At 44.3% G+C, this 27,842-nt stretch overlaps 1 protein-coding gene across 3 annotated transcripts in view; it reads left to right on the forward strand.

The window, feature by feature from the left end:
• The first annotated feature begins 2,370 nt into the window (after positions 1 to 2,370).
• COPS3 (COP9 signalosome subunit 3) overlaps positions 2,371 to 27,842 on the forward strand; it is a 41,309-nt gene continuing 15,837 nt past the window's right edge. Inside the window, exons 1-8 of one of the 3 annotated variants that reach the window (XM_074388307.1) lie at positions 2,371 to 2,544; positions 7,283 to 7,431; positions 13,165 to 13,277; positions 13,366 to 13,415; positions 16,095 to 16,187; positions 19,118 to 19,297; positions 23,735 to 23,875; positions 27,260 to 27,433. In XM_074388307.1, the coding sequence (XP_074244408.1) occupies positions 7,307 to 7,431; positions 13,165 to 13,277; positions 13,366 to 13,415; positions 16,095 to 16,187; positions 19,118 to 19,297; positions 23,735 to 23,875; positions 27,260 to 27,433 (876 nt within the window). In that variant the 5' untranslated portion in view covers positions 2,371 to 2,544; positions 7,283 to 7,306. Of the gene's footprint in view, positions 2,545 to 7,282; positions 7,432 to 13,164; positions 13,278 to 13,365; positions 13,416 to 16,026; positions 16,188 to 19,117; positions 19,298 to 23,734; positions 23,876 to 27,259; positions 27,434 to 27,842 lie in introns of all 3 variants that reach the window. The other 2 variants (XM_074388308.1, XM_039476391.2) reach the window with 2 other exon arrangements.

The raw sequence follows: 27,842 nt of genomic DNA on the forward strand, positions 1-27,842 counted from the left end.
AGGTGGAGGAGAGGGGGGTTTCACCTTATTGGCCAGGCTGGTCTAGAACTTCTGACCTTGTGATCCGCCCACCTCAGCCTCTCAAAGTGCTGGGATTACAGGCATGAGCCACCGAGCCTGGCCTTAAAATGCAAATTTGATCCTGCCACCCACTTGCATAAAACTCTCGGAGGCTCAGGTGGAAGAATCTTCTCAGGAAAAACTCCACTACCTTTAACAGTCCTACTTGACCTGGCCCCCACCCACCTTACAAACCACTCCCTTCCTACCACAAGGATGTTATTTTAGTTCTTGATTCCCAACTAGCATGCTCCTTTCACATGCAGGATCTTAGCACCGTGCTGTCCTCTCACTCAGAAATAGTTCTTCACCCTTATCTTATTAACTCTTCCTCTTTCTTCAGAGCTCAGTTTATGCCATTTCCTCAAGAAAGCCTTCCCTGTTTCTCCCAGGCCAGGTCAATCTCCCCTGCGACATGCTTTTATAGAACCATATTCCATTCCTTCAGAACACTAACTCCCCCTTTTTTTTCTAGGGTGTTATCTGCAGGAGAGAAGGACTGAGACTGTTTTTGTTTTTATTGTACTTTAAGTTCTGGGGTACATGTGCAGAACGTGCAGGTTTGTTACACAGCTACACATATGCCATGGTGGTTGGCTGCATCCATCATCCTGTCATCTACATTAGGTGTAGATGCTATCCCTCCCCTAGCTCCCCACCCCTGACAGTCCCCCGTGTGTAATGTTCCCCTCCCTGTGTCCATGTGGTCTCACTGTTCTCCCACTAATGAGTGAGAACATGCGGTTTGCTTTTCTGTTCTTGTGTCAGTTTGCTGAGAATGATGATTTCCAGCTTCATCCATGTCCCTGCAGGTGAGGCTTCCAGGTAGCAGGATTCAGACAGAATAGATTGTAAATATTTCTTATCAGTCTTGAGTCTACTAGTCTTTTTTTTTTTTTTTTTTTTTTTTTTTTTTGAGACGGAGTTTCGCTCTTGTTACCCAGGCTGGAGTGCAATGGCGTGATCTCGGCTCACCGCAACCTCCGCCTCCTGGGTTCAGGCAATTCTCCTGCCTCAGCCTCCTGAGTAGCTGGGATTACAGGCACGCGCCACCACGCCCAGCTAATTTTTAGTATTTTTAGTAGAGACGGGGTTTCACCATGTTGACCGGGATGGTCTCGATCTCTCGACCTCGTGATCCACCCGCCTCGGCCTCCCAAAGTGCTGGGATTACAGGCTTGAGCCACCGCGCCCGGCCGAGTCTACTCGTCTTAAAGTCTCTGAGTTGATGTCTGTTGAGGCATGTCTGACTACCACTTCCCACCATGGCCTGAACTAGTTTTTCAGGATAAATTGGAATGTCCTTGGCGTAGGAGAGGGTCCACCAGTCAGCTGGGGTGCTTAGACTTTTGTTTTTGGTTTACAGATATGATATGGACTATGGAGACACATTTCTGTAACAGAGTAGAAGTAGCAACATAAGAAGAACAAAGTGCTTTAGGGGACAAGCGGAGGCGGGAGAGATCAATCCCAGATGGGGAAAATCAATTCACTTTTTGTGTGTGGTGTTGCTTTTTTTTTTTTTTTTTTTGAGACAGAGTCTCTGTCACCCAGGCTGGAGTGCAGTGGCACGATCTTGGCTCACTGCAACCTCCGCCTCCCAGATTCAAGCAATTCTCCTGCTTCGGCCTCCCAAATGCTGGGACTACAGGTGCACGCCACCACGCCCAGCTAATTTTTTGTATTTTTAGTAGAGACGGGGTTTCACCATGTTAGCCAGGATGGTATCAATCTCCTGACCTCGTGATCCGCCCGCCTCGCCCTCCCACAATGCTGGGATTACAGGCATGACCACCGCGCCCGGCCCCATTCAAAGTACATCTTGAAGGAATAACTATAGTTCTCCCTAGCGCCGTCCTAACTGTTTTATGCGGTTAAGGACACTGAGATTTTACAAATGGGGAAAACGACGCACACGACGGTCAAGTGACTTGCTCAAAGTCACACAGCTACTAAGTGGTAGAAAAGGGAGTTGAACCCAGGCTGCTTGGCTCCAGGGCCTAAAATCACGGGGAAAACTTCATGGGAGACGTGGCAATGAAGTCGTGCCTCATTGAAGCATCTGTCCAGGTGGAAAACCGCAGGGCCTCTCTAGCAAAATCCAGACCGGAAAATACTTGCCTAGTTGTAAGTTTCGTTCCTTTCTATACCCACTAACCCCAATCTAACGTGCGGAAGGATTTCACAAGCCCACTGAGTGAAGAAGTCGGGGACGACGGACGCCAATTTCCGGTTACAGCGAATTGCGGCAGTTTCCATGGAAACACCAACGTGTTGGCAGCTAGGTGGATTCTCGCGGTGCTTGAAGCACCGGAAGTGACGTCGCCGCTCGCGAGGACCTCAGGTGGATCGCCGCGGCCCCTCCTCCTAGAGCGGCAGTCTTTTCCCGCGCGTGCTGCTTTCGCCGCTCGAGTCGCTCGGGGGAAAACATGGCGTCTGCCCTGGAGCAGTTCGTGAACAGTGTCCGACAGCTCTCGGCTCAAGGTGAGGCCCTAGGCCACCGGGCTGGGCCTGGGCGGATACCGGGGACGGGCCTGCATCCTCAGCGCCAGCACGGATGACTGGGACCGCCCTTTTAGCTTTGAGCCTCTTCTCCGGGGCCAGGATCAGGGTTGCAGCGTTTAGATCAGGGCAGGATCGAGCGCGGCCGAGTGTAGGCAGCCTCCTTGCACTCCGTGGTCCTCGCCGGCCGGTCTCCCCTCCCTCGGGCCGCCAGGAGCTCCCCCCCCCGTCCCGGCCTGGGCCCCTTCCACCGGGCGCTTTGCTTGACAGTTTGGGGGCGTGACTTCCGCCAGAGGCCTTCTCGGGCAACTATTGGTCCCTTTTGTCTCTCTTGCCTTCGGTGATTGGCGCACCGCCATGTCAGTTTCCCCGCCGCCTGCTGTCTAGGCCGCTGGGAGCTGGCGGGAGGCGAGTCTGTTCTGGGTGCCTTGGCTCCGCGGCTCGTCTTGGCCGGCTCATCCTCTGCCAGGTGGCGCGCGCTCGGGAACCCGTGCGCCTATTTTTGTCCTGCAAAATACTGCGGAAGCTCTTGCTCGTAGGACCCCCTTTTTTTTCTTTCTTTTCTTTTGATACAGAGTCTCTTGCTCTGTCGCCCAGGCTGGAGTGCAGTGGAGCGATCTCGACTCACTGCAGCCTCCGCCTCCCGGTTTCAAGCGATTCTCCTGCCTCAGCCTCCCGGGTAGCTGATATTACAGGCGCCCACCACCTCGCACCGTTATAATTTTTTTTTTGTATTTTTGATAGAGATGGGGTTTCACTATGTTGGCCAGGCTGGTTTTGAACACCTTACCTCAAGTAATCCGCCCACCTCGGCCTCCCAAAGTGTTGGGATTACAGGCGTGAGCCATCGCGCCGGGCCAGGACTCCATTTCTAGGGTTAGAACTGTGATGATTTTGCTCTCACTTTCCAGGTTGTTTGGTTCATTCATCGCATGTGAATATACCGAATTCTGGACTCGAAATTAGAATAACTAGATGCTGGCTGTGAAGGCCCCTTTAACTATCCCATGCATCAGTTTCTTTGTCTGCAAAATAAGTACCTACTTAATACAGAGATGGGAAGATTAAATGAGAGTGTCTGTCATAAGGGGGGGCAATAAATACAGCTGCAAATTATTGTTACCGTCATTCATTGTAAAGTTTTAGGAACTGCGTGACCTTGGACAAGTCGCCTTTAATCTCTGAGTCTTTTGTGTCTCCATTATAAAAATGGAGGGGTGCTTTTACCTCACTGGTGTAAGGCATATGATCTGATATGGACCTGCAGTTAATAAATAACGGTTCTTCCTCATTTTCCTTTTTATTAAAAGAAATTAGGTTCACAGGGAAGACACAGACTTGCATTTTCTATGAATAAAGGAACCACTGGTTTGTTAATTTATGCCACAAATACGTAGTTTTCTCTTTCCTGTGGGGTAGTATAGTTAGAAGCTTCAGGTTGAAACCCCTTCTCCTTCGCTGCTTGTGCGAGACACTTAATTTCTCTGGGCCAGTCTTCTGATTTACAAAACAGAACTAGGACTTTTGTGAGCATCAAGTTGTAGGATACTATAGGAACAGTGCTGGACAGAGATCAGTATGATAACTTTCATTGCTGTCAGCTACTTCATTGCCTCACACTCACTGCACAGAAAATCTTTTGAGTTTCAGGCAGGGCACGGTGACACACTCCTGTAATCCCAAACACTTTGGGAGGCTGAGGGGGGCGGATCATCTTAGGTCAGGAGTTCGAGACCAGTGTAGCCAACATGTCGAAACACCGTCTCTACTCAAAATACAAAAAATAGCTGGGTCTGGTGGCAGGCACTTGTAATCCTAGCTACTCAGGAGGCTGAGGCAGGAGAATCACTTGAACCTGGGAAGTGGAAGTTGCAGTGAGCCAAAATCATGTCATTGCACTCCAGCCTAGGCAACAAGATCAAAACTCTGTCCCCCCAAAAATAAATAAAAGTAAAAAAGAAAAAAATCTTTGAGTTTGTTTTCTCTGGTTTTCTTCAGAATTTTCTAATGTAAACCTCAAGAGAATATTATAAATGCAGGTTTTTCTAATTAGAATTTCATTGGCTGCATCTCTGGTTGGACTGATTTCAAACGCACCCTATGGCACTTACCCTTTTTTTTTTGACTCTGCCCTTGGCCCTGCACTAATATTAGTTATCTAAAAATTTCAGTGACCCAGCTTTTATTTCAGTCTCAACTTGGCACTGATTATTAACCAGTAGAGAACTAATGGATTGCAATGCTTATTTCTGGGTGTTACAAATTATTGTTAATATATTTAGAGTAATGGATTAAAAAGGCAAATTATTTAACTGGAAGAACTTACTTCATACCTACCAGTGAGATCTGTAATAAAATTATGATGAGTCGGTATTTCCCAGTTAAATCTGTGTGATCTCAAGAGGTGATACCTAGTAAGATCACAGCTGTTTTATTCTTGTCTTGCCATGCATGTATAATAATGATATATTTCCTTTGCTTTCAGTAAAACGTATCAAATTTAAAAGTATTATCGGAGCACCAGAAATTAAATTTAAAAAAGTACCTGGCTATAGTCACTTATATTTTAAGCATTATACGATGTTGTATTCTTTTAGTAAGGAAAAGATGATGCAGTTGTTATGTAGAAGCACAGAAGTAGGAGACTTGAGTTAATGCCCATGGACTTAAATATATCCCCTCTGTTACCAGAAAGACAGCTAGAGTGTGACCATGGTGTCTGCCATGAGAATAATTGTCGAAATCGATGGATCTACTTCATGGTACCAATTCAAGCCTAATTTTTTTTTTTCCCTCAGACTGAGTCTTGCTCTGTTGCCCAGGATGGAGTGAAGTGGCGTGATCTCAGCTTACTGCAACCTCTGTCTCCCAGGTTCAAGGATTCATCCACCTCAGCGCCCCCCCCGCCCCCAGTAGCTGAAATTACTTAAAGGTGTGCACCACCACACCCAGCTAATTTTTATATTTTTAGTAGAGACACAGTTTTGCCATGTTGGCCAGCCTAGTCTTGAACTCCTGGCTTCAAGAGAGCTGCCCGCCTCATCCTCCCAAAGTGCTGGGATTACAGGTGTGAGCCATAGCATCCGGCTGAGGCCGAATTATTAATAGATTCTGTACCTTAGTTGTTAAAACATAGCATTGCAGGCCAGGTTTGGTGGCTGATGCCAGTAATCCCAGCACTTTGGGATGCTGGGGCAGGAGGATTGCTTGGGCCCAGGAATAGACCATCCTGGGCAACATAGTGAGACTCTAGTCTCTACAAAAAAATTTAAAAAGTAAGATGGGCATACATAGACCTGTAGTCCCAGCTACTCGGGAGGCTAAGATGGGAGGATTGCTTGAGCCCAGGAGGTTGAGGCGGTGGCAAGCTATGGTCACACCACTGCACTGTAGCTTGGGTGACAGAATAAGATCTTGTCTCAAAAAAACAAAACAAACATAGTATTGTAGTATAGGGGAAAAATAGATGAGTTAGGAGATTAATTCAACAGGTAGCTGCTTGATGAGCTGCTAAGCATGTGCTGTGTTCTAGAGCTGGAGAAAGGGACAGCCCTTCACCTGAGTTTACTGAATTACCTAACCACCACAGTCCCATGTGAGGCAGAGAGGGCAGATATCCAGCTTATCCATGGGGAAGGGAACTGAGATAAGGGTCCAGAGAAGTCACAAGCTGATTGCCCAATGCTGGATGAGGCTCAAGTCAGGTAGCCGAGGATGTTGGGAGGAGGACAGAAAACAGCATGTGTAGAAGCATCAAGAGGAGAGAACATAGAATGTTGATTTTTCTGAGCTTGCTGTGACCAAAGAGTAGGTTTGTGAGGGGAAGTAGCAGGAGATAAGGCTAGAAAGGTAGCAGGGACCAGTTACTGAAGGGCCTTAGTCCAGGCGAAGGCATTTGGATTTCTTAAACTCATTGGAGTAATTCGATTGAATGTGCAGTTTAGAACAGACAGTACTAATATGAAGCATGGGTTGGAGGAGAGAAAGATCACAGTAGGCAGACCATTTAGATATATGATATAGGCCAGGTGTGGTGGCTCACACCTCTGATCCCAACACTTTGGTAGGACAAGGCAGGCGGATCACCTAAGGTTGGGAGTTCGAGACCGATCTGACCAACAGGAAGAAACCCCGTGTCTACTAAAAATAAAAATAATTAGCCGGGCATGGTGCCACATGCCTGTAATCCCAGCTATTTGGGAGGATGAGGTAGGAGAATCGCTTCAACCCAGAGGCAGAGGTTGCGGTGAGCCGAGATCACGCCATTGCACTCCAGCCTGGGCAATAAGAGTGAAACTCCATCTCAAAAAAAAATTTTTAAATAGAAGATTTATGATACAGTCCAGACAAAAAATGATGAGGATCTGAATTAAGGCAGGGAGGGAAGAGAAAAAGGAATGGAGCTGAGAGACTTGGGAAGTAAAACTAAATCATCTGGAGGCAGAGCGGTGCTAATAGTTAACATGTACGTTTCTGGCTTGGGAAACTGGAATACAGAACAGAGGAGAAGGTGAAAAATTCAGAGAGAATTGGAAGGTCCAGTGTAATCGCTAACTCATTTTGTGACCACGGACAGGTTGTTTCACTCCTCTGGTCCTTCTGGGTTCTCATCCGAAATGAAGAACGTGTAAGAATCATTTTTGGGCACTTCAGGCTCTGAAGTACAAAGCTGTGTTTAGAGTTCTTTAGTTTGTTTAGTGCTATAGCTGAAATACAATAGTGTTGTTCCTGTTTTTCAGGGCAAATGACACAGCTTTGTGAACTGATCAACAAGAGTGGTGAGCTCCTTGCGAAGAACTTATCCCATCTGGACACTGTGCTCGGGGCTCTGGATGTACAAGAGCACTCCTTGGGCGTCCTTGCTGTTTTGTAAGGGGCATCTTCTTTTATAGTTTTGTGCTTGTTAAAACTGAACACTGCACTTTCTGGCTTTATTTTTGGTGTAGAAAGTAAATCATTGTAAACGACACTAAGCTCTTTTGCAAAACTAAAGTTGTAGTAGTTACATTTCACTCATTCCAACTAATCATTGCTTGTTGTATTTTGTTCAGTTTTATCATTTTTAACTCCTTTATGTTTATACAAATTTTGAAAATTTGTTTTAAAAAATGGCCATCTCAATCGTGGGGACTCTAGTTTGCATTTATCTGAATACTAGGGCAACATAACAAGGCCCTATTTCTGCAAAGAATAAAAAAAATTAGCTGGGTGTAGTGCTACATGCCTGTAGTCCTAGCTTCTCTAGATGCTGAGGTGGGAGGATGGCTTGAGCCCAGTTCAAGGCTAGTAAGCTACGATTCAGCCGTTAACAATCAGCCTGCAAGACAGAATGAGACCTTGTCTCAAAACAAGAAAAAATATCAAAGATCCAAAGCAACATTGGTTAGAATTTCCTTCAGACAAATTTAAGCATTTAAGACCAAATTAAATGGACCTTCCTTTAATTGGGATTTCTTATAACTGTGTACTTGACAGTAGAATTCTTCTCTTGAGGCCGGGCGCGGTGGCTCAAGCCTGTAATCCCAGCACTTTGGGAGGCCGAGGCGGGTGGATCACGAGGTCAAGAGATCGAGACCATCCTGGTCAACATGGTGAAACCCCATCTCTACTAAAAATACAAAAATTAGCTGGGCATGGTAGCGCACGCCTGTAATCCCAGCTACTAGGGAGGCTGAGGCAGGAGAATTGCTTGAACCCAGGAGGCGGAGGTTGCAGTGAGCCGAGATTGCGCCATTGCACTCCAGCCTGGGTAACAAGAGCGAAACCCCGTCTCAAAAAAAAAAAAAAAAAAAAGAATTCTTCTCTTGATGTTATATTATTATAAATTGGGATATTGTGGTTGATCTTGACATTGAAATGATATAAATAAACGGAGAAGAAATTGACTTAAAGTGAGAGTCTGGCTTCACTTATGCTGGGATTCCTGAGACAAAGGTATGGGTACAGAGCAGAGTTTAGAGAAGAAACTTGGTCAGAATGGAAGGATCTAGAGCTATGCTCTGCAATATGGTGGCCACTAGCCATATGCAGCTATGTAAATTAAAATTTAAAAAGATTCAGGTGTACTTGTCATGTTTCAAGTACTCAGTAGCCACATGTGGTCACATGTCCATGTCTTAGCACAAATCTGTAACATTTCCACCACTGCAGATAGTTCTGTTGGACAGTGCTGGTAAATATTTCTACTGCCTTTATTTTCTTACTTATATGAAAGAGCAGATGCTGGGCACAGTGGCTCACACCTGTAATCCTAGCGCTTCGGGAGGCTGAGGTGGGAGGATCTGTTTGAGACCAGCCTGGGCAACATAGCAAGACCCCATCTCTACAGAAAAAAAAAAGTGACTGGGTACAGTGGTTTATGCCTGTAATCCCAGGATTTGTAATCCCACTCTGAGGTGGGCGGATTGCTTGAGCTCAGGAGTTTGAGACCAGCCTGGGCAACATGGCAAAACCCTTTCTCTACAAAAAATACAAAAATTAGGTAGGTGTGGTGGTGTACACCTGTGGTCCTGGCTACTCAGGAGGCTGAGGTAGGAGGATAGCTTGAGTCCAGGAGATTGAGGCTACAGTGAGCTGTGCTCATGCCACTGCACTCCTGTCTGGGTGACAGGGCAAGACCTTGTCTCAAAAAACAAAAACAACAAAGTTAGCTGGGTGTGGTGGCACATGCCTGTGGTTTCAGCTACCCAGGAGGCTGAAGTGGGAGGATTGCTTGAACCTGGGAAGTTGAAGCTACAGTGAGCTATGCTTACACCACTGTACTCCAGCCTGAGTGACAGCAAGGCCCCCCTTTCAGAAAAGAGCAGATGGCATGGATGTTTTATGTACACATAAACTCACATATATGTATATATATAAAGTGAGTAATGGACATGGAAATATTTTAAAGCTATAAGATGTTTTACCATTGTATATGTTAGCTAAGATATGGAAAGAACCCTGAGCTTCTGGCTGGGTACCCTGGTTTCGAATCTACATTCTTCCAACTTTGAGTTGTGGGGCCCTGAGCTTCATATTTTTATTTATAAAATAGCAATCGCAGCCAGGCATGGTGGCTCACACCTGTAATCCCACCACTTCGGGAGGCCAAGGCGGGCGGATCATGAGGTCAGGAATTCAAGACCAGCATGGCCAATACAGTGAAGCCCTGTCTCTACTAAAAAATCAGAAAATTAGCCGGACATGGTGGCACGTGTCTGTAGTCCCAGCTACTCAGGAAACTGAGGCAGCAAAATCACTTGAACCCAGGAGGAGGAGGTTGCAGTGAGCCAAGATCGCACCACTGCACTCCAGCCTGGGTGTCAGAGGGAAACTCTGTCTCAAAAAAAAAAAAAAAACAGCAGTCACAATACCTCACTGACCTATTGTGAACCCCAAACGAAATTGTTTCTGACATGTTTTGATAATTACAAAGTGTAAATACAGATATATGGTGACATTGTTAAATAATACAGTATAGATGGAAGTAGACAAACCAAAAGATGTAGGAGAAATTATGATTAGGTAAGACTCTGCCTCCCGGTTTCAAGTGATTCTCCTGCCTCAGCCTCCTGAGTAGTTGGGATGACAGGCATGTGCTACCATACCTAGCTAACTTTTGTATTATTAGTAGAAATGGGTTTTCACCAGGTTGGTCTTGAATTCCTGACCTCAAGTAATCTGCTCACCTCGGCCTCCTGAAGTGCTGGGATTAAAGGTGTGAGCCACCATGCCCGGCCTAATTTTTCTAGAAATTAGTTTCATTAGTCCTTTTTTTTTTTTTTTTTTTAAAAGAACTTGAAATTTACTTTTAAGCAATGCCTTAATAATGCTAGCTTACATGATGTCTCCCCTAAAACCTGTCACCAGCACCCTCTCAGAGTGTTTCTCAGGGCGGTTGATGGCACCATCTGCCATCAACTTGGGATGGATCACCTGAGTCCTCCCTCTTCTCACCACTCCACTCTACCTGTCCTGCCCATCTGTTGTTCTGTCAGTGTTATTCCCAGAGAGACCACACAGTTGGTGGCAGCATCTTTTTTTTTTTTTTTTTTGAGACAGAGTTTCGCTCTTGTTACCCAGGCTGGAGTGCAATGGCACGATCTCGGCTCACCGCAACCTCCACCTCCTGGGTTCAAGCAATTCTCCTGCCTCAGCCTCCTTTTTTTTTTTTCTTTTTTTTTTTTTTTAGATGGAGTCTCACTCTGTCCCCAGGCTGGAGTGCAGTGGTGCCATCTCGGCTCCCTGCAACCTCCGCCTCCTGGGTTTAAGCAATTCTCCTGCCTCAGCCTCCCAAGTAGCTGGAACTACAGGCGTGTACCACCACGCTCAGCTAGTTTTTGTATTTTTAGTAGAGACAAGATTTCACCATGTTGGCCAGAATGGTCTCTATCTCTTGACCTTGTGATCCACCCGCTTTGGCCTCCCAAAGTGCTGGGATTATAAGCATGAGCCACCGAGCCCAGCCTGGTGACAGCATCTTTAATCTGAGCTGCTGCCTGCCTCCAGCTAGCCCATAGCTTTTACTCTTAGTCCCCCTTAATATGTTCTCCTCAAAGCAGGAAAAGCAACGACTAATTTTTTTTTTTTTTTTTTTTTTTTGCAACAATCTTGCTTTTTCACCCAGGCTGGAGTGCAGTGGTGCCATCTCGGCTCACTGCAACCATTGCCTTCCAGGTTCAAGTGATTCTCTTGCTTCAGCCTCCTGAGTAGCTGGGACTACAGGTGTGCGCCACCACACCCAGCTAATTTTTGTATTAGTAAAGATGGGGTTTCATCATGTTGGCCAGGCTAGTCTAGACTTCTTAGCCTCAAATGATCCACCCACCTCTCCCTCCCAGAGTGCTGGGATTATAGGCGGGAGCCACTGTGCCTAGCTGCAACAACTGATTTTTTTTTTTGAAACAGAGTCTCACTCTGTTGCCCAAGCTGTAGTGCAGTGACGTGATCTCGGCTCACTGCACTTCTGCCTCCCGAGTTTCATGTGATTCTCCTGCCTCAGCCTCCTAAGTGGCTGGGATTATAGGCTCATGCCACCACAACTAGGGAATTTTTTTGTACTTTTAGTAGAGACAGGGTTTCACCATGTTGATCAGGCTGGTCTTAAACTCCTGACTTCAGGTGATTGGCCCGCCTTGGCCTCCCGAAGTGTGGGATTACAGGCTTGAGCTACCATGCCCAGCCTCTTTGGTTTCATTTAGTGGAGTTTTTCATCTTGAAAGTTGTTCTTTATTAAACATATTTTTCTTTTTTTAAATTTTTTTTGGAGATGGAGACTCTGTGTCCCAGGCTGGTCTTGGCTAACTTGCCTCAGCCTCCAGAGTAGCTGGGATTACAGGCACTTGACACTACATCCAGCTAATTTTTTTGCATTTTTAGTAGAGATGGGATTTCATCATGTTGATCAGGCTGGTCTCGAACTCCTGACCTCATGATTTGCCCACCTCAGCCTTCCAAAGTGCTGGGATTATAAGCGTGAGCCACCCCGCTGAGCTTTTTTTTTTTTTTTTTTTTTTTTTTTTTTGGTTGGGGGACGGAGTCTTGCTCTTGTTGCCCAGGCTGGAGTGCAGTGGTCTGATCTTGACTCACAGCAACCTCCACTTCCTGGGTTCAAGCAATTCTTCTGCTTCAGTCTCCTCAGTGGCAGGGATTACAAGCATGCATCACCAAGCCCAGCTAATTCTTTTGTATTTTTAGTAGAGACGTGGTTTCTCCGTTTTGGTCAGGCTGGTCTCAAACTCCCAACCTCAAGTGATCTGCCCACCTTGGCCTCCCAAAGTGCTGGGATTACAGGCATGAGCCACCGCTCCCAGCCTAAACATGTTTTTATTAACCCTTATTTGTGTCTACTCTTATCTTGATTGTGCAAAAGAACCAGGTCAGGAGAATTTACAGACTGTGGTTCTTATTGTTTTTTTGAGACTGGATCTTACTCTGTCACTCAGGCTGGAGTGCAGTGGCATGATCATAGCTCACTGCAGCCCAACCTTGTAGACACAAGTGATCCTCCAGCCTCAGTCTCCCAAGTCTGGGACTAGACACGCACCCCCACGCCTGGCTAATTTATCTTTTGTAGTAGAGACAGGGGCTCACCGTGTTGCTCAGGCTGGTCTCAAACTTTTGGCCTCAAGCAATCCTCCTGCCTCAGCCTCTCAAACTGCTTGGATTATAATCATGAGTCACCGTCCTGGCCTCGTTCTCAATTCTAAAGAATACTGTTGCTCAGGCCAGGCATGGTGGCTCACGCTTGTAGTCCCAGCACTTTGGGAAACCGAGGCAGATGGCTCATGAGGTCAAGAGTTTGAGACCTGCCTGGCCAACATGGTGAAAACCCATCTCTACTAAAAATACAAAAGTTAGCTGGGCATGGTGGTGCACACAGGTAGTCCCAGCTACTCAGGAGACTGAGGTGGGAGAATCACTTGAGGCTGCAGTGAGCTGAGATCATGCCACTGCACTGCAGCCTGGGCAACAGAGCGAGATACTATCTCAAAAAAAAAAAAATACTGTTCCTCATTAAATTTTACAGAGTATTGGAGGCAGGGTGGATTTCTTGCATACGTTGCTTCTGTATTTTATGTCATGAACTATCAGGGTAATTTGATTCTTTTCTGCTCATCCTAGGTTTGTGAAGTTTTCTATGCCCAGTGTTCCTGACTTTGAAACGCTGTTCTCACAGGTTCAGCTTTTCATCAGTACTTGTAATGGGGAGCACATTCGATATGCAACAGACACTTGTAAGCTAAATAACATTTTATTTTCCATTGAAATTATTTTACCCTTGTGGTTATATTTATATTTTCAATATTTTGTTATTGTATCTAGTTGCTGGGCTTTGCCATCAGCTAACAAATGCACTTGTGGAAAGAAAACAGGTAAGAAATACTATTCAAGCATTCCTAGTTGCTATAATATGTAACTAGCTTATACAATGCAGTATTATATTAAGATTCCAGGTTAGTACTGAGCATCCAACACCTGGATGTCTGTGGTCACTTGAGAGCACTCACAGCCATTGCTGTAAGTATAGGTAGTCCCAGCATCCCTTGAGTGAGGGGAGGCACAGGGAGGTGTAGCACCTCAGGGAGGCTGCTGGTGGTGGAACTACCAAGTAGTTGGAATTACCAAGCTAATACCCTTTATGTTGCAATAGCTGGGTTTTATCTGTTACATTTTTTATTTTAACTTTTAATTAGGACATTATTTTAGCCTTACAAAAAGCCTCAAGAATAATATAAAAAATTCTCGTACATTTCACCTATATTCTCCAAATGTTAACATTTTACCACACTTACTCTTTTTTTTCCTCTCTTCCTCTATTTTTTTCTGAGCCATCGGAAATTAAATTGCAGATGTGTTGTTCTTTATCCCGAAATACTTCAGTGGGTAAATCCTAAAAATTAGGACATTCTCTTACATAGCACAGTGTAATGGTCAGCATCCAAAAATGATTTTTTTTTTTTTTGGGGGGGAGACAGAGTCACGCTCTAACACTTAGGCTGGATTGCAGTAGGGTGATCTCAGCTCACTGCAACCTCCAGCTCCCAGATTCAAGCAGTTCTCCTGCTTCAACCTCTTGAGTAGCTGGGGACTGCAGGTGCATGCCAGCTAGTTGTATTTTAGTAGAGACAGGGTTTCACTATGTTGCCACGCTGGTCTTTGACTCCTGAGCTCAGGCAATCCACTTGCCTCAGCCTCCCAAAATGCTAGGACTAAGGTGTGAGCCACCGCACCCGGCCCAGAAATGAATGTTAATATAACGAATCAACAAATTGACAGACCTCATTTAGATTTTCAGCCAATAAAAAGGATTGTCTTTTGCTAAAGGACATTAGCTGTTCAGGCAGTGTCTATGTAGCAAAAGAAAACCTTGGGCCATGGGTCGCGTTACATTGCTGTGTCTCTTTAGGGTCCCGTAATCTGGAACAGTGCTTCAGTCTTTATCTTTTATAATAATAAGTTATTATGTGGATTTTTTTTTTTTTTTCAAGACGGAGTTTCACTTGTTACCCAGGCTGTAGTGCAATGGCGCGTTCTTGGCTCGCTGCAGCCTCCGCCTCCTGGGTTCAGGCAATTCTCCTGCCTCAACCTCCTGAGTAGCTGGGATTACAGGCATGCACCACCATGCCCAGCTAATGTTTTGTATTTTTAGTAGAGACGGGGTTTCACCATGTTGACCAGGATGGTCTCGATCTCTTGACCTCGTGATCCACCCGCCTCGGCCTCCCAAAGTGCTGGGATTACAGGCATGAGCCACTGCGCCCGGCCTATTATGTGGATTTTTAAAGAAAATTTATTTAGTTATTTATTTTTTTGAGATGGAGTCTCATTCTGTTGCCTAGGCTGGAGTGCAGTGGTGTGATCTCAGGTCACTGCAACCTCCATCTCCTGGGTTCAGGCAATTCTTGTGCCTCAGCCTCCTGAGTAGCTGCGACTACAGGCACGTGCCACCATGCCTGGCTGATTTTTTTTTTTTTTTTGTGAGAGTCTCTCTATCACCCAGGCTGGAGTGCAGTGGCGCTATCTCAGCTCACTACAGTCTCCCCCTCCTATGTTCAAGCAATTCTCCTTCAGTCTCCCAAGTAGCTGGGATTATAGGCGCTTACCACCATGCCTGGCTAATTTTTGTACTTTTAGTAGAGACAGGGTTTCACTATGTTGACCAGGCTGGTCTCGAACTCCTAACCTGAGGCGATTTGCCCACCTTGGCCTCCGAATGATTTTTGTATTTTTAATAGAGATGAGGTTTTGCCCCAAGCTAGTCTCTAGAACTCCTGACCTCAGGTCATCAGGCCACCTCGGCCTCCCAAAGTGCTGAGATTAGAGGTGTGAGCCACTGTACCCAGTCAGGTGTTTATTTTTAATTTGAAAATGAATTTAAGATTAGGGGTTTGAAAGAGACTGAAAATAGAACCAGTTGTTATTTTGTAATACTAAGTAAACTGTTTGAAAGAGATGGTTAAGAAAAATCAGGAGTTTTTGGAAAAGCTCTAAGTTACTGAGACATTTTTAGTCTCTTCTCTCCAAAAATTGATTATACCTCACTTGACACTTGGTCTTGTTATTTATAATCAGGGCAGGAAACAGTCCTTTTGAAATCTGTGGTATTAGTTTTGGTGGCAATTAACTACCAGGTAAGGGCTAGACTGCCTATGGGAAAATGCCAACATCCCTATGCACAAGTAATTTTCCTAAGCATAAGCTGTTACCTCTTATATAATCAGCGATTTGGAAAGTTTTCATTTGTTTAGATGTTAATACAGTGAACTGTTGAGAAAGTAATATTGTTTTTGATTATTGATCTTCATTGTAAAATAAAAGATTTTTATGATTTAAAAAATAATGCTGAGTTACTAAAAATTCCAAGAAACAGCTTAAGAAAACATTTTCTGACTTAAATGGGACAGAAATTTCCTGAAAGAGTATGGAAACCTTATATTGCTATTTAAAGGAACCTATCAATTAGTGTTATTTTTTATTTGTAAGTGACAACATAAGATCCAATGTGCTGCCATCTTTGAGAACTTATCTGAAAGAGATGTCGTTTCTGACAGCCCCTGCGAGGAATTGGCATCCTTAAGCAAGCCATAGACAAGATGCAGATGAATACAAACCAGCTGACCTCAATACATGCGGATCTTTGCCAGGTAAGCAACCAAAGTGTGTGATTCACACCAGGTCAGAGGTGTAGGTTGTTTATGGGCTTCCTCAACATCGGGTTTCATAAAGCAAGGCAAGTTGGTGGATACTGTGATGTGTTATAGAAGTTGGAATATGTAGATACATCTATTATATTCAGGAGGGTGCTGGGTGCAAACTCTAGGATGGGGCTCAGCTAGTAAGCTTGTGGAACCAATAGCGTAATTAATAGTTACACTTTTTTTTTTTTTTGAGACAGTGTCTCGCTTTGTCACCCAGGCTGGAGTTCAGTGGCGCGATCTTGGCTCACTGCAACCACTGCCTCCCAGGTTCAAGCATTTTCCTGCCTCAGCCTCCCGAGTAGCTGGGACTACAGGCACGTGCCACCGTGCCCGGCTAATATTTTTATTTTTAGTAGAGATTACCATGTTGGCCAGGCTGACCTTGAACTACCTCGTGAGCCACTGTGCCCAGCCCTAGTTGTAACTTTTTTTAAAATCCTGAATCACTTTAAAAATTGTGGAACCAAGTGGGTGCAGTGGCTAACACCTGTAATACCAACACTTTGGGAGGCCTAGGTGGGCAGATGACAAGGTCAAGAGATCAAGGCCATCCTGGCCAACATGGTGAAACCCTGTCTCTACTAAAAATACAAAAATTAGCTGGATGTGGTGACATACACCTGTAATGCCATTTACTCAGGAGGCTGAGGCAGGAGAATTGCTTGAACCCGGGAGATGGAGGTTGCAGTGAGCCAAGATTGCATCACTGCACTCCAACCTGGCAACAGAGCATTACTCCATCAAAAAAAAAAAAAAAAAAAATTGTGGAACCTTCCAGACACAATGTCTCACACCTGTAATCCCAGTATTTTGGGAGATTGAGGCAGGCAGATCACCTGATGTCAGGAGTTCAAGACCAGCCTGACCAGCATGCAGAAGCCCCATCTCTACTAAGAATACAAAATTAGCCAGGCGTGGTGGTGCATGCCTGTAATCCCAGCTACTTGGGAGGTTGAGGCAGGAGAATTGCTTGAACCTGGGAGGCGGAGGTTGCAGTGAGCTAAGATCATGCCATTGCACTGTAGCCTAGGCAACAGGAGCAAGACTCCGCCTCAAAAAAAATAAATTGTGGAACCTGAGACTTAACACAGCTAACTTCTTATACCTTAAAATGTTATTCATTTACTTATCTTATTTTGTGATGTTCAAAGTCCAGAAGGCAAAGGGGTGTGTATATAATGAAGTCTCCCTCCTACTCTGTTTGCTAGCCATCTATTTCTTCTCTGCAAAGTAAACTATGTTAGTAATTTCTCATGTATCCTTCCAAAGACATTTTATGGAATTAAAAGCAAACATGAGGCTGGGCGCGTTGGCTCATGCCTGTAATCCCAGCACTTCGGGAGGCTGAGGCAGGTGAATTACCTGAGGTCAGGAGTTCGAGACCAGCCCGGCCAACATGGCGAAGCCCTGTCTCTATTAAAAATACAAAAATTGGGCCGGGCGCGGTGGCTCAAGCCTGTAATCCCAGCACTTTGGGAGGCCGAGGCGGGTGGATCACGAGGTCAAGAGATCGAGACCATCCTGGTCAACATGGTGAAACCCCGTCTCTACTAAAAATACAAAAAATTAGCTGGGCATGGTGGCAAATGCCTGTAATCCCAGCTACTCAGGAAGCTGAGACAGAATTGCCTGAACCCAGGAGGCAGAGGTTGCGGTGAGCCGAGATCGCGCCATTGCACTCCAGCTTGGGTAACAAGAGCGAAACTCCGTCTCAAAAAAAAAAAAAAAAAAAAAATACAAAAATTAGCCAGGTGTGGGGGCAAATGCCTGTAATCCCAGCTACTCGGGAAGCTGAGGCAGGAGAATCACTTGAACCTGAGAGGCAGAGGTTGTGGTGAGCCAAGATTGTGCCATTGCACTCCAGCCTGGGCAAACTCCGTCTCAAAAAAACAAACAAACAAACAAACAAACAAACAAAAAATATGAATGGATATTTTCTTATTTTTTTACACAAATTTTAATAATTATGCTATCTCTTTTGTAGCTTGCTTTTTCTATTTAACATATCTTGGAGATTATTCCATAGTGGTTCTTTACAGGTATGGAGTATTCTATAATATGAGTATGCCATCGTTTCACAAGTCTGTGTGGAGTAGTTACATTGTTTCCTTCAAGAAACATCGGAAACAGCAGTGCTAGGCCTTGCTGTTTAGTTTTTTACAGAGAAATCCTGGGCTGGGCACGGTGGCTCATGCCTCTAATCCTAGCACGTTGAGAGGCCGAGGTGGATGCATTACCTGAGGTCAGAAGTTCCAGACCAGCCTGGCCAACGTGGTGAAACCCCATCTCTACTAAAAATAAAAAATTAGCTGGGTGTGGTACTGCACCTATAATCCCAGCCACTCAGGAGGCCGATGCAGGAGTTCGCAGGAGAATCACTTGAACCTGGGAGGTGGAGGTTGCAGTGAGCCGAAATCGTACCACTGCACTCCAGCCTGTGGGACAGAGTGAGACTCTGTCTCAAAAAACAAAACAAAGCAATGCTATTTTATTCTGAATGGCTAAGAAAATGGAGTACAGGTCGAGTATTCCTAATCCAAAAATTTGAAACCCAAAATGATTCAAAATCTGAAACTTTCCGAACAACAACATGACACTCAAAGAAAGTGCTCACTGGAGCATTTGGATTTCAGGTTTTCAGATGAGGGATACTCAACTTGGTATGTATTCTGCAAATATTCCAAAATCTGAAACACTTCCGGTCCTAAGCATTTCAGATAAGAGACGCATGAAATGTGTCGACATTTAGATCATTTTAGTTAATAAAATGTGAAACAAAATTATATGGACATTTCTAGAATCTATGAATTTTCTCCTTCTGCTGATACCTGCCAAAGTAAAATTAAAGTGATGATTTACTTTCGATTTGTTTACAGCTTTGTTTGCTAGCAAAATGCTTTAAGCCTGCCCTTCCATATCTTGACGTGGATATGATGGATATCTGTAAAGAGAATGGAGCCTATGATGCAAAGCACTTTTTATGTTACTATTATTATGGAGGGATGATCTATACTGGGCTGAAGAACTTTGAAAGAGCGCTCTACTTTTATGAACAGGTAATCAATCATCTCTCTAAATGTCCCTGAAGTGGTTCTGAACTTGTGTGACCAAAGAAGTGCTCCCATAGGTTTGTGGCTAGAGTGGACTGATCCCGGGGCCTCCATTTCAGGTGGTGGTCCTCTCAGAGACTGCTTCTCTGTGATCACGTATATAGTGGTAACCTGATCCCTAAGTTGAGCAGCAGTGCGAGTGCATAGAAGAGTGCTTGTGGGTGGGTGCTAATCTAGGCTTTGCCACTTATACCTTAACCGATTTGCGATAAGTTATGCCATCTCTTGACCTTTATAGCTTCATTTGCATTTAAGGAAGAGATTGAACTTGATGATCTTGGATGTGTCTTCTTATTCTAAAACCAGGTGTGGCATTTTGTTAAGTTTTATTTAATCAGTGAAACATTCTCATTATTCAAAATTTAAAGGGTATAAGGGAGTACACACCTTTATACCCCCTCCCACCCTTTCTGTGTCTATGTAATGAAACATAATACACAATTTGGTACACTATTCTGGAGGTTTACTCAGAATCTGAAAAAGATACGTACAATATGGATTAATAAACCAGTTATCTTAAGGTAAATTAGTCATATTTCATAAGTTCCTATTTAGTTCATAACATGTATTAAGTAATGAAGGATATTTAAAACCTTCAGAGAGCTCAATTTAGGTAGAATTCTAACACATAACACACACACACACACACACACACACACACACACACACACACACATCCTGTGGCTCTGAGCCATACTACAATGAGTGGTTGATGTGCCTTGTTGAGGGTACCTGGGAAGGGCCACCATAAGTGCCAGTAGGCAGAGATGATGGGGTCATTTAAGTACGTGTCTAGTCAGGTGACTTCTCTTTAAGTCTACACGTTCAGAAAATTATAAAAATGCATTTCATAGCCATTGGATGCATTACCATTGCTGTAGCTGAATATAGTAACTCATGAGCAAACTGATCTTGAAATACCAAGATGATGTGGGCATTAAAAAGGCAAGAGACGGCCGGGTGCAGTGGCTCTTGCCTATAATCCCAGCACTTTGGGAGGCTGAGGCGGGTGGATCACCTGAGGTGGGGAGTTTGAGACCAGCCTGACCAGCATGGAGAAACCTTGTCTCTACTAAAAACACAAAATTAGCTGGGTGTGGTGGTGTATGCCTGTAATCCCAGCTACTTGGGAGGCTGAGGCAGTATAATCGTTTGAACCTGGAAGGTGGAGGTAGTGGAGGTAGCAGTGAGCTGTATGGCGGCATTGTACTCCAGCCTGGGTAACAAGAGTGAAACTCCCATCTTTCCCCCCTCCACCCCCCAAAAAAAGGCAAGAGACGGCCAGGCACAGTGGCTCTCACCTGGAATCCCAGCACTTTGGGAGACCAAGGCAGGCAGATCACCTGAGGTCAGGGCCTGGCCAATATGGTGAAACCCTGTCTCTACTAAAAATGCAAAAATTAGCTGGGCGTGGTGGCGGGTGTCTGTAATCCCAGCTACTCGGGAGGCTGAAGTAGGAGAATCTCTTGAACCGTGAGATGGAGGTTGCAGTGAACTGAGATCACGCCACTATACTCCAGCCTGGGTGATAGAACAAGACTCCGTCTCAAAAAAAAAAAAAAAAAAAAGAAAAGACAAGAAAGTGGCCAGGCGCAGTCTCATACCTGTAATCCCAGCACTTTGGGAAGCTGAGGTGGGTGGATTACCTGACAGATACCGTGGTTCAAGACCAGCTTGACCAATATGATGAAACCCTGTTTCTACTAAAAATACAAAAATTAGCCAAGCATGCTGGTGTGCACCTGTAGTCCCAGCTACTCTGGAGGCTGAGACAGTAGAATTGCCTGAACCCGGGAGGTAGAAGTTGCAGTGAGCCGAGATCATGCTACTGTACTCTAGCCTAGGCGACAGAGCAACACTTCATCTCAAAAAAAAAAAAAAAAAAAAAGACAAAGTGTGCAGCGTACATAGGAAACATTTCTTTCACAAATAATTAAAATGTTAAAACATTTTTGATGTTTATAGATATAATGCTTTTGCTTGAAAACAAACTGATTTCCTGATTTTGACCTAATAACAAGCATTGTCTAGTGTTAGTCTACTTCATACAACTTTGTTTTAATGATATGCTTGCAGTTGTAGATGATATTACCTTAATTTCAGAAAGTGATGTAGATTTTTTTACAGCTTAAAAAAAAAATCCAAAAGTAGGGCATACTTAATTGAAAAAAAATTAGATCATACACCACTATATAAAGCAAAGCATCTTCTCATACCACTCAGATTGACCAGGAGTTTACTAGTCCCTGATTGATGGAAATTTAAGTTGATTCTGATATTTCACAATTAAACGTGTTGCAGTGGGAAGCACTGTGTGTGTGTCCTCATGTACTTACATGAGTGTTTCTATAGAATCATCTCAAATGAGTGTCTTACAAGCTCAGTGGTTTGGATTTTGATTTGGAAGGTTTGGGCTGATTTGGATATCATAGTTTTGAAATAAAGTGAAAAGGCAGACACAAAATGGGAGAAAACATTTGTAGACCATATTTCTGATAAAAGACTTGCATCTAGAATATACAGAGACCTCTTACAACTCAGCAATAAAAAGACTAAAATTTTAAAGTGGGTAATAGATTTGAATAGACATTTCTCCAAAGAAGATACACAAATGGCCAATAAGCACATGAAAAGATACTCATCGTCATGTGTCATAAAGGAAATACAAATCAAGACCACAGTGTGTTATGGTTCACACCCTCTGGGATGGCTAAGATTTCAAAAGTTTGCCAATAGCAAGTGTTGGTGGGGAGCTGGAGAATTTAGAAGTTTCAGAATTGCTGACAGGAGTGTAAAGGAAACAGTCACAGTTTGGCAGTTCCTCACAATGTTAAACATAGTTACCAGATGACCCAGCAGTTTCACCCTTTAGAGCATGACCACTAACATTCGTAGCAGCATTATTTATAATAGCCATAAGGTAGAAGCAACCCAAATGCTCATCAACAGAGGAATGGATAAAATATGGTATATCCACCCAAAGGAATATTATTCAACCATGAAAAGAAATGAAGTACTGATACATGCTACAACATGGATGAACTTTGAAAACACAAGTTAAAGAAATCAGTCACAGAACTCCACATACTGCATGATACCATTTATATGAAGTGTCCAGAGTAAGCAAATTTATAGAGACAGAAAGCAGAATATTGGTTGCCTGGAACTGAGGGGCAGAGTGAATGGGAAATGACAGCTAACGGGTAGGGACATGAAAATGTTTCGAAATTAGATAGTAGTGACAGCTTTGCAACATAGTGAATACACTGGGAACCACTGAATTGTATACTTTAAAAGAGTAAATTAATTTTTTTCCTGGGGTGCAGTGATGTGATCTTGGCTCACTGTAACCTCCATCTCTTGGGTTTAAGTGATTCTCTTGTCTCAACCTCCCAGGTAACAGGGATTACAGACATGGAACCACTACACCTAGCTAATTTTTCTTTCTTTTCTTTCTTTTTTATTTTTATTTTTAAACAGAGGCTTGGTCTGTCACCAGGCTGGAGTTCACTGATGCCATCTTGGCTCACTGCAGCCTCTGACTCCGTGGTTCAAGTGATTCTTCTGCCTCAGCCTTCCAAGTACCTGGGATTACAGGCATGCGCCACCACACCCAGCTAATTTTTGTTTTTTTAGTAGAGACAGGGTTTTACCGTATTGGCCAGGATGGTCTTCATCTCCTAACCTCATGATCTGCCCGCCTTGGCCTCCCAGAGTACTGGGATTATAGGCATGAGCCACTACGCCTGGCCAATTTTTCTGTTTTTGGTAGAGACAGGGTTTTACCATGTTGACCAGGCTGGTCTTGAACTTCTGGCCTCAAGTAATCCACCCGCCTGGCCTCCCAAAGGGCTGGGATTACAGGCATGAGCCACTGCGCCAGGCCCAAGAGTAAATTTTATGTCATGTGAATTATATCTCAGGCCAGTCATGGTGGCTCACACCAGGAATCCCAGCACTTTGGGATTCTGAAGTGGGAGGATTCCTTGAGCTTACAAGCTTGAGACTAGCTTGAGCAACATAGTGAGACCCCCATCTCTACAAAAAATTTTAAAATTATTCAAGCGTGGTAGCCCACGCATATAGTCCCATGTACTCGGGAGGCTGAGGCAGGAAGATCACTTGAACCCCAGGAGTTTGAGGGTACAGTAAGCCATAATTACATTACTGCACTCCAGCCTGGATGACAGAGTGAGACCCTGGCTCTAAAAATTAAATACATAAAAATAAAATAAAATGAATTATATGTCAATAAGGCTGTTATGAAAATAATGGGACATTTGAAAAGTATTATTGATTTATAATTAAGGTGATGCATGTGGTTTATTGCTGTTTGCTACTGTGACCTGTTCTCATTACAGTAAGCATTCTTCTCTTGTCTAGGCTATAACTACTCCTGCCATGGCGGTCAGTCATATCATGTTGGAATCATATAAAAAGTATATTTTAGTGTCTTTGATATTACTTGGCAAAGTACAACAACTCCCAAAATATACATCTCAAATTGTGGGTAGATTCATTAAGGTAAGTTTTTTAAATAAAATTGATTTCTTACGTGAGCATGTTTAGTATATAAAGAAATTACAATGATAAAGTTCTGTAAATTTATTAAATGTTTGCTGGGAGCTGTATTTCAGTTAGAATTGCTTAACTCCATTCTAGTCCTTACACATTCTGGTCACCTGATTGGGATGGAATATTTCTCAGGAACCTGTTTTCAAACTTGGGCTCTAGGTACTTATAGCTATAGATGTTTAAGTTCATATAACAGTTGATTTACCCTGCCGCCGCCCCCCCTCACCCCCCAGCCACAACAGAGTCTCACTACGTTGGCCAGGTTGGTCTTGAACTTGTGACCTCGAGCAGTCCTTCTGTTTCTGCCTCCCATAGTGCTAGGATTACAGGCGTGTGCCATTGCGCCTGGCCTTGATTTTGTTTTGTTGTATTTCTTTATTACATTTTAGCCAGAGTACAGAAGAAGCAGTGCTGATTTGATTGAACTTACTTTGCCCAAGTATTGGGAAATCTTACTAGAGTTTCATACAGGGGGAGGAAAACCATTAGCTCTGCTCACTGAACTTTGGATTCAGTTTTTACTGATAACCTAGGTTTGGAACCATGTTTTAAAATGAAATTAGCTGTTTAAAAAATTTTAAAAACACGTCCTCATGGCTTTAAAAAAAAAAACAACTTGATTCTGCCTAAAGGGAGCATTAAAAAGAAATTTTTTTTTTAAATAAAAAATTAGGCTGGACATGGTAGCTCATGATTATAATTCAAGCGCTTTGGGAAGCCTGACCACCTGAGGTCAGAAGTTTGAGACCAGCCTGGCCAACGTGGTGAAATTCTGTCTCTACTAAAAATGCAAAAATTAGCCAGGCATGGTGGTGTGCACCTGTGATCCCAGCTACTCAAGAGGCTGAGGCATGAGAATCGCTTGAACCAGGGAGGTAGAGGTTGCAGTGAGCCAAGATCATACCACTGCACCCCAGCGTGGGTGACAGAGTGAGACTCCATCTCCCAAAAAGAAAAATTGAACAGTTTAAGAGGGTTAGAAAGTTACAATCTTTTTAATAATTTCACCCTGGCTGGGTGCGGTGGCTCACGCCTGTAATCGCAGCACTTTGGGAGGCCAAGGTGGGCAGATCACAAGGTCAAGAGATAGAGACCATCTTGGCCAACATGGTGAAATCCCGTCTCTACTAAAAATATAAAAATTAAAAGGCCGGGCGCGGTGGCTCAAGCCTGTAATCCCAGCACTTTGGGAGGCCGAGGCGGGTGGATTACAAGGTCGAGAGATCGAGACCAACCTGGTCAACATGGTGAAACCCCGTCTCTACTAAAAATACAAAAAATTAGCTGGGCATGGTGGCGTGTGCCTATAATCCCAGCTACTCAGGAGGCTGAGGCAGGAGAATTGCCTGAACCCAGGAGGCGGAGGTTGCGGTGAGCCGAGATCACGCCATTGCACTCCAGCCTGGGTAACAAGAGCAAAACTCCGTCTCAAAAAAAAAAAATATATATATATATATAAAAATTAGCTGGGCGTAGTGGCGCGCACCTGTGGTCCCAGCTACTCAGGAGGCTGAGGGTGGAAGAATCGCTTGAACCTAGGAGGCGGAGGTTGCAGTGAGCCGAGATTGTGCCATTGCACTCCAGCCTGGCAACAGAGCAAGACTCCGTATCCAAAAATAATAATAATAATTTCACCCTGATTGCCGTTGTACAAAACTTAAAATTTTAGAGTGCCAGTTAGAACCTCTTAATGGGAATTTCATGCTGAATTGTGGAACATAACCAAGTGTCCTTTGCCTAAGAGTCCTTTAGTGGGTCTCAGGGCACTAGACTGCCTGGCCTCAGGTGAGGAAGAGGGGAAGGTTGTTAAGAGAGGTCCTTGGACTCCCAGGGAAGAGTAATGGGCAGGGCAGGATTAATGCAGCCTTACTCAGATCATTTTGGAGAACTCCAGGTGACCCCTGAGCTGGCCTGTTTTAGAAGAAATGTTCATAAAAAATAATGTCTTCATGCCTCAAGGGCATCATTCACAGTAATTAATAATTTATTTAGGCCGAGAGCGGTGGCTCAAGCTTGTAATCCCAGCACTTTGGGAGGCCGAGATGGGTGGACCATGAGGTCAAGAGATTGAGACCATCCTGGTCAACATGGTGAAACCCCGTCTCTACTAAAAATACAAAAAATTAGCTGGGCATGGTGGCACATGCCTGTAATCCCAGGTACTCAGGAGGCTGAGGCAGGAGAATTGCCTGAACCCAGGAGGCGGAGGTTGCGGTGAGCCGAGATCGCGCCATTGCACTCCAGCCTGGGTAACAAGAGCGAAACCCCGTCTCAAAAAAAAAAAAAAATTATTTATGATGATAACAAAAATGGTAGAAAGAATACAAATTCTAGAGTCAAAGTTTCTGCCTGTTGGTAGCACCCCTCAAGACTTCATCTTCCCGTGGGCCTCTGTACCCATTTCTTAATATTTAGCACGGGCTAATTTGCATAAAATTCCTAAAGCAGCTCTGGCTTCCTAGCCACTGCTAGTTTTCTTTCACCCAGGCTGGAGTGCAGTGGTGCGATCTTGGCTCACTGCAATCTCCGCCTCCTGAATTCAAAGGATTCTCCTGCCTCAGCCTCCCAAAGTGCTGGGATTACAGGCATGAGTCACTGCACCCAGCCTCCTGTCTTCCTTCTTGGTAGCAGAAGTAGCATATTGTTTCATTGCATCTGGTGAGGTGTGAGAGAGAGGGAATGTTGGGAATGATGAATGTCTTGACTCCTTTCTTCTCTATGTGATTTATCAGTAGAGAAACAGACCACTGATAAAGATATGTGTGCCTTCACTAAATTCAGTGGGTTTTCACCTGCTGTGTTATTGCTTGTTCTGCACTACAAAATTTTGTTGAAAATAAATTACTCTATAGGACTTTCTATCCTTGGTCTTAAAAACCATGCATTGGCCAGGCGCAGTGGCTCACACCTGTAATCCCAACACTTTGGGCGGCTGAGGCAGGTGGATCACAAGGTCAGGCGTCCGAGACCAGCCTGGCCAGAGTAGTAAAACCCTGTCTCTACTAAAAATACCTAAAATTAGCTGGGTATGGTGACAGGCGCTTATAGTCCCACCTACTCAGGAGGCTGAGACAAGAGAATCGCTTGAACCTGGGAGGTGGAGGTTGCAGTGAGCCAAGGTTGCACCACTGCACTCCCACCAAAGTGACAGTGTGAGACTCCGTCAAAAATCAGGCATTTACTTTGGGTAAATTATAATGAGTAGGGTAACAGTCGGTTGTTACCCGACATGTACTTGCTTAAAAAATTGTATGAAAATGTGTTTTTGCTTCCTATACACATCTGAGTCTTCTGAAGTTTTAATCTGAATTTTTTCCTCCTTTGCATCTTTAGCCTCTTAGCAATGCATACCATGAGTTAGCACAAGTGTATTCAACCAACAACCCCTCAGAACTCCGAAACCTGGTGAATAAGCACAGTGAAACTTTCACTCGCGATAACAACATGGGACTGGTGAAGCAATGCTTGTCATCTCTTTATAAGAAGAATATTCAGAGGCTAACAAAGGTAAGGAAAACGCCACCTTCACAGGGCAGCCATGAGGTCTGGTAGGCAGGAACCGTGTCTTTAAAGGGCCTAGCTAGTCAGAAGATAACATCTGTGAGAGTGGCTGCTCCGTTTTTGGCATGATGTCCCAGTGCTAGAATGAAAAGAAGAGGGAAACAGCCAAGGATTTTTCGAGGCCACTTTTTCTTTTTTGTTGTTGAGATGGAGTTTCACTCTGTCGCCAGGCTGGAGCACAGTAGCGCATTCTTGGCTCACTGCAACCTCCAGCTCCCTGCCTCAGGCCTCCCAAGTAGCTGGGATTACAGGCACGCACCACCATGCCCAGCTAATTTTTGTATTTTTAGTAGAGACAGGGTTTCACCATGTTGCCCAGGATGAGCTCAATCTTCTGACCTCGTAATCCTCCCTC

This window comes from Saimiri boliviensis, chromosome 17 (assembly GCF_048565385.1).
Source record: "Saimiri boliviensis isolate mSaiBol1 chromosome 17, mSaiBol1.pri, whole genome shotgun sequence".
NCBI lineage: Eukaryota > Metazoa > Chordata > Mammalia > Primates > Cebidae > Saimiri > Saimiri boliviensis.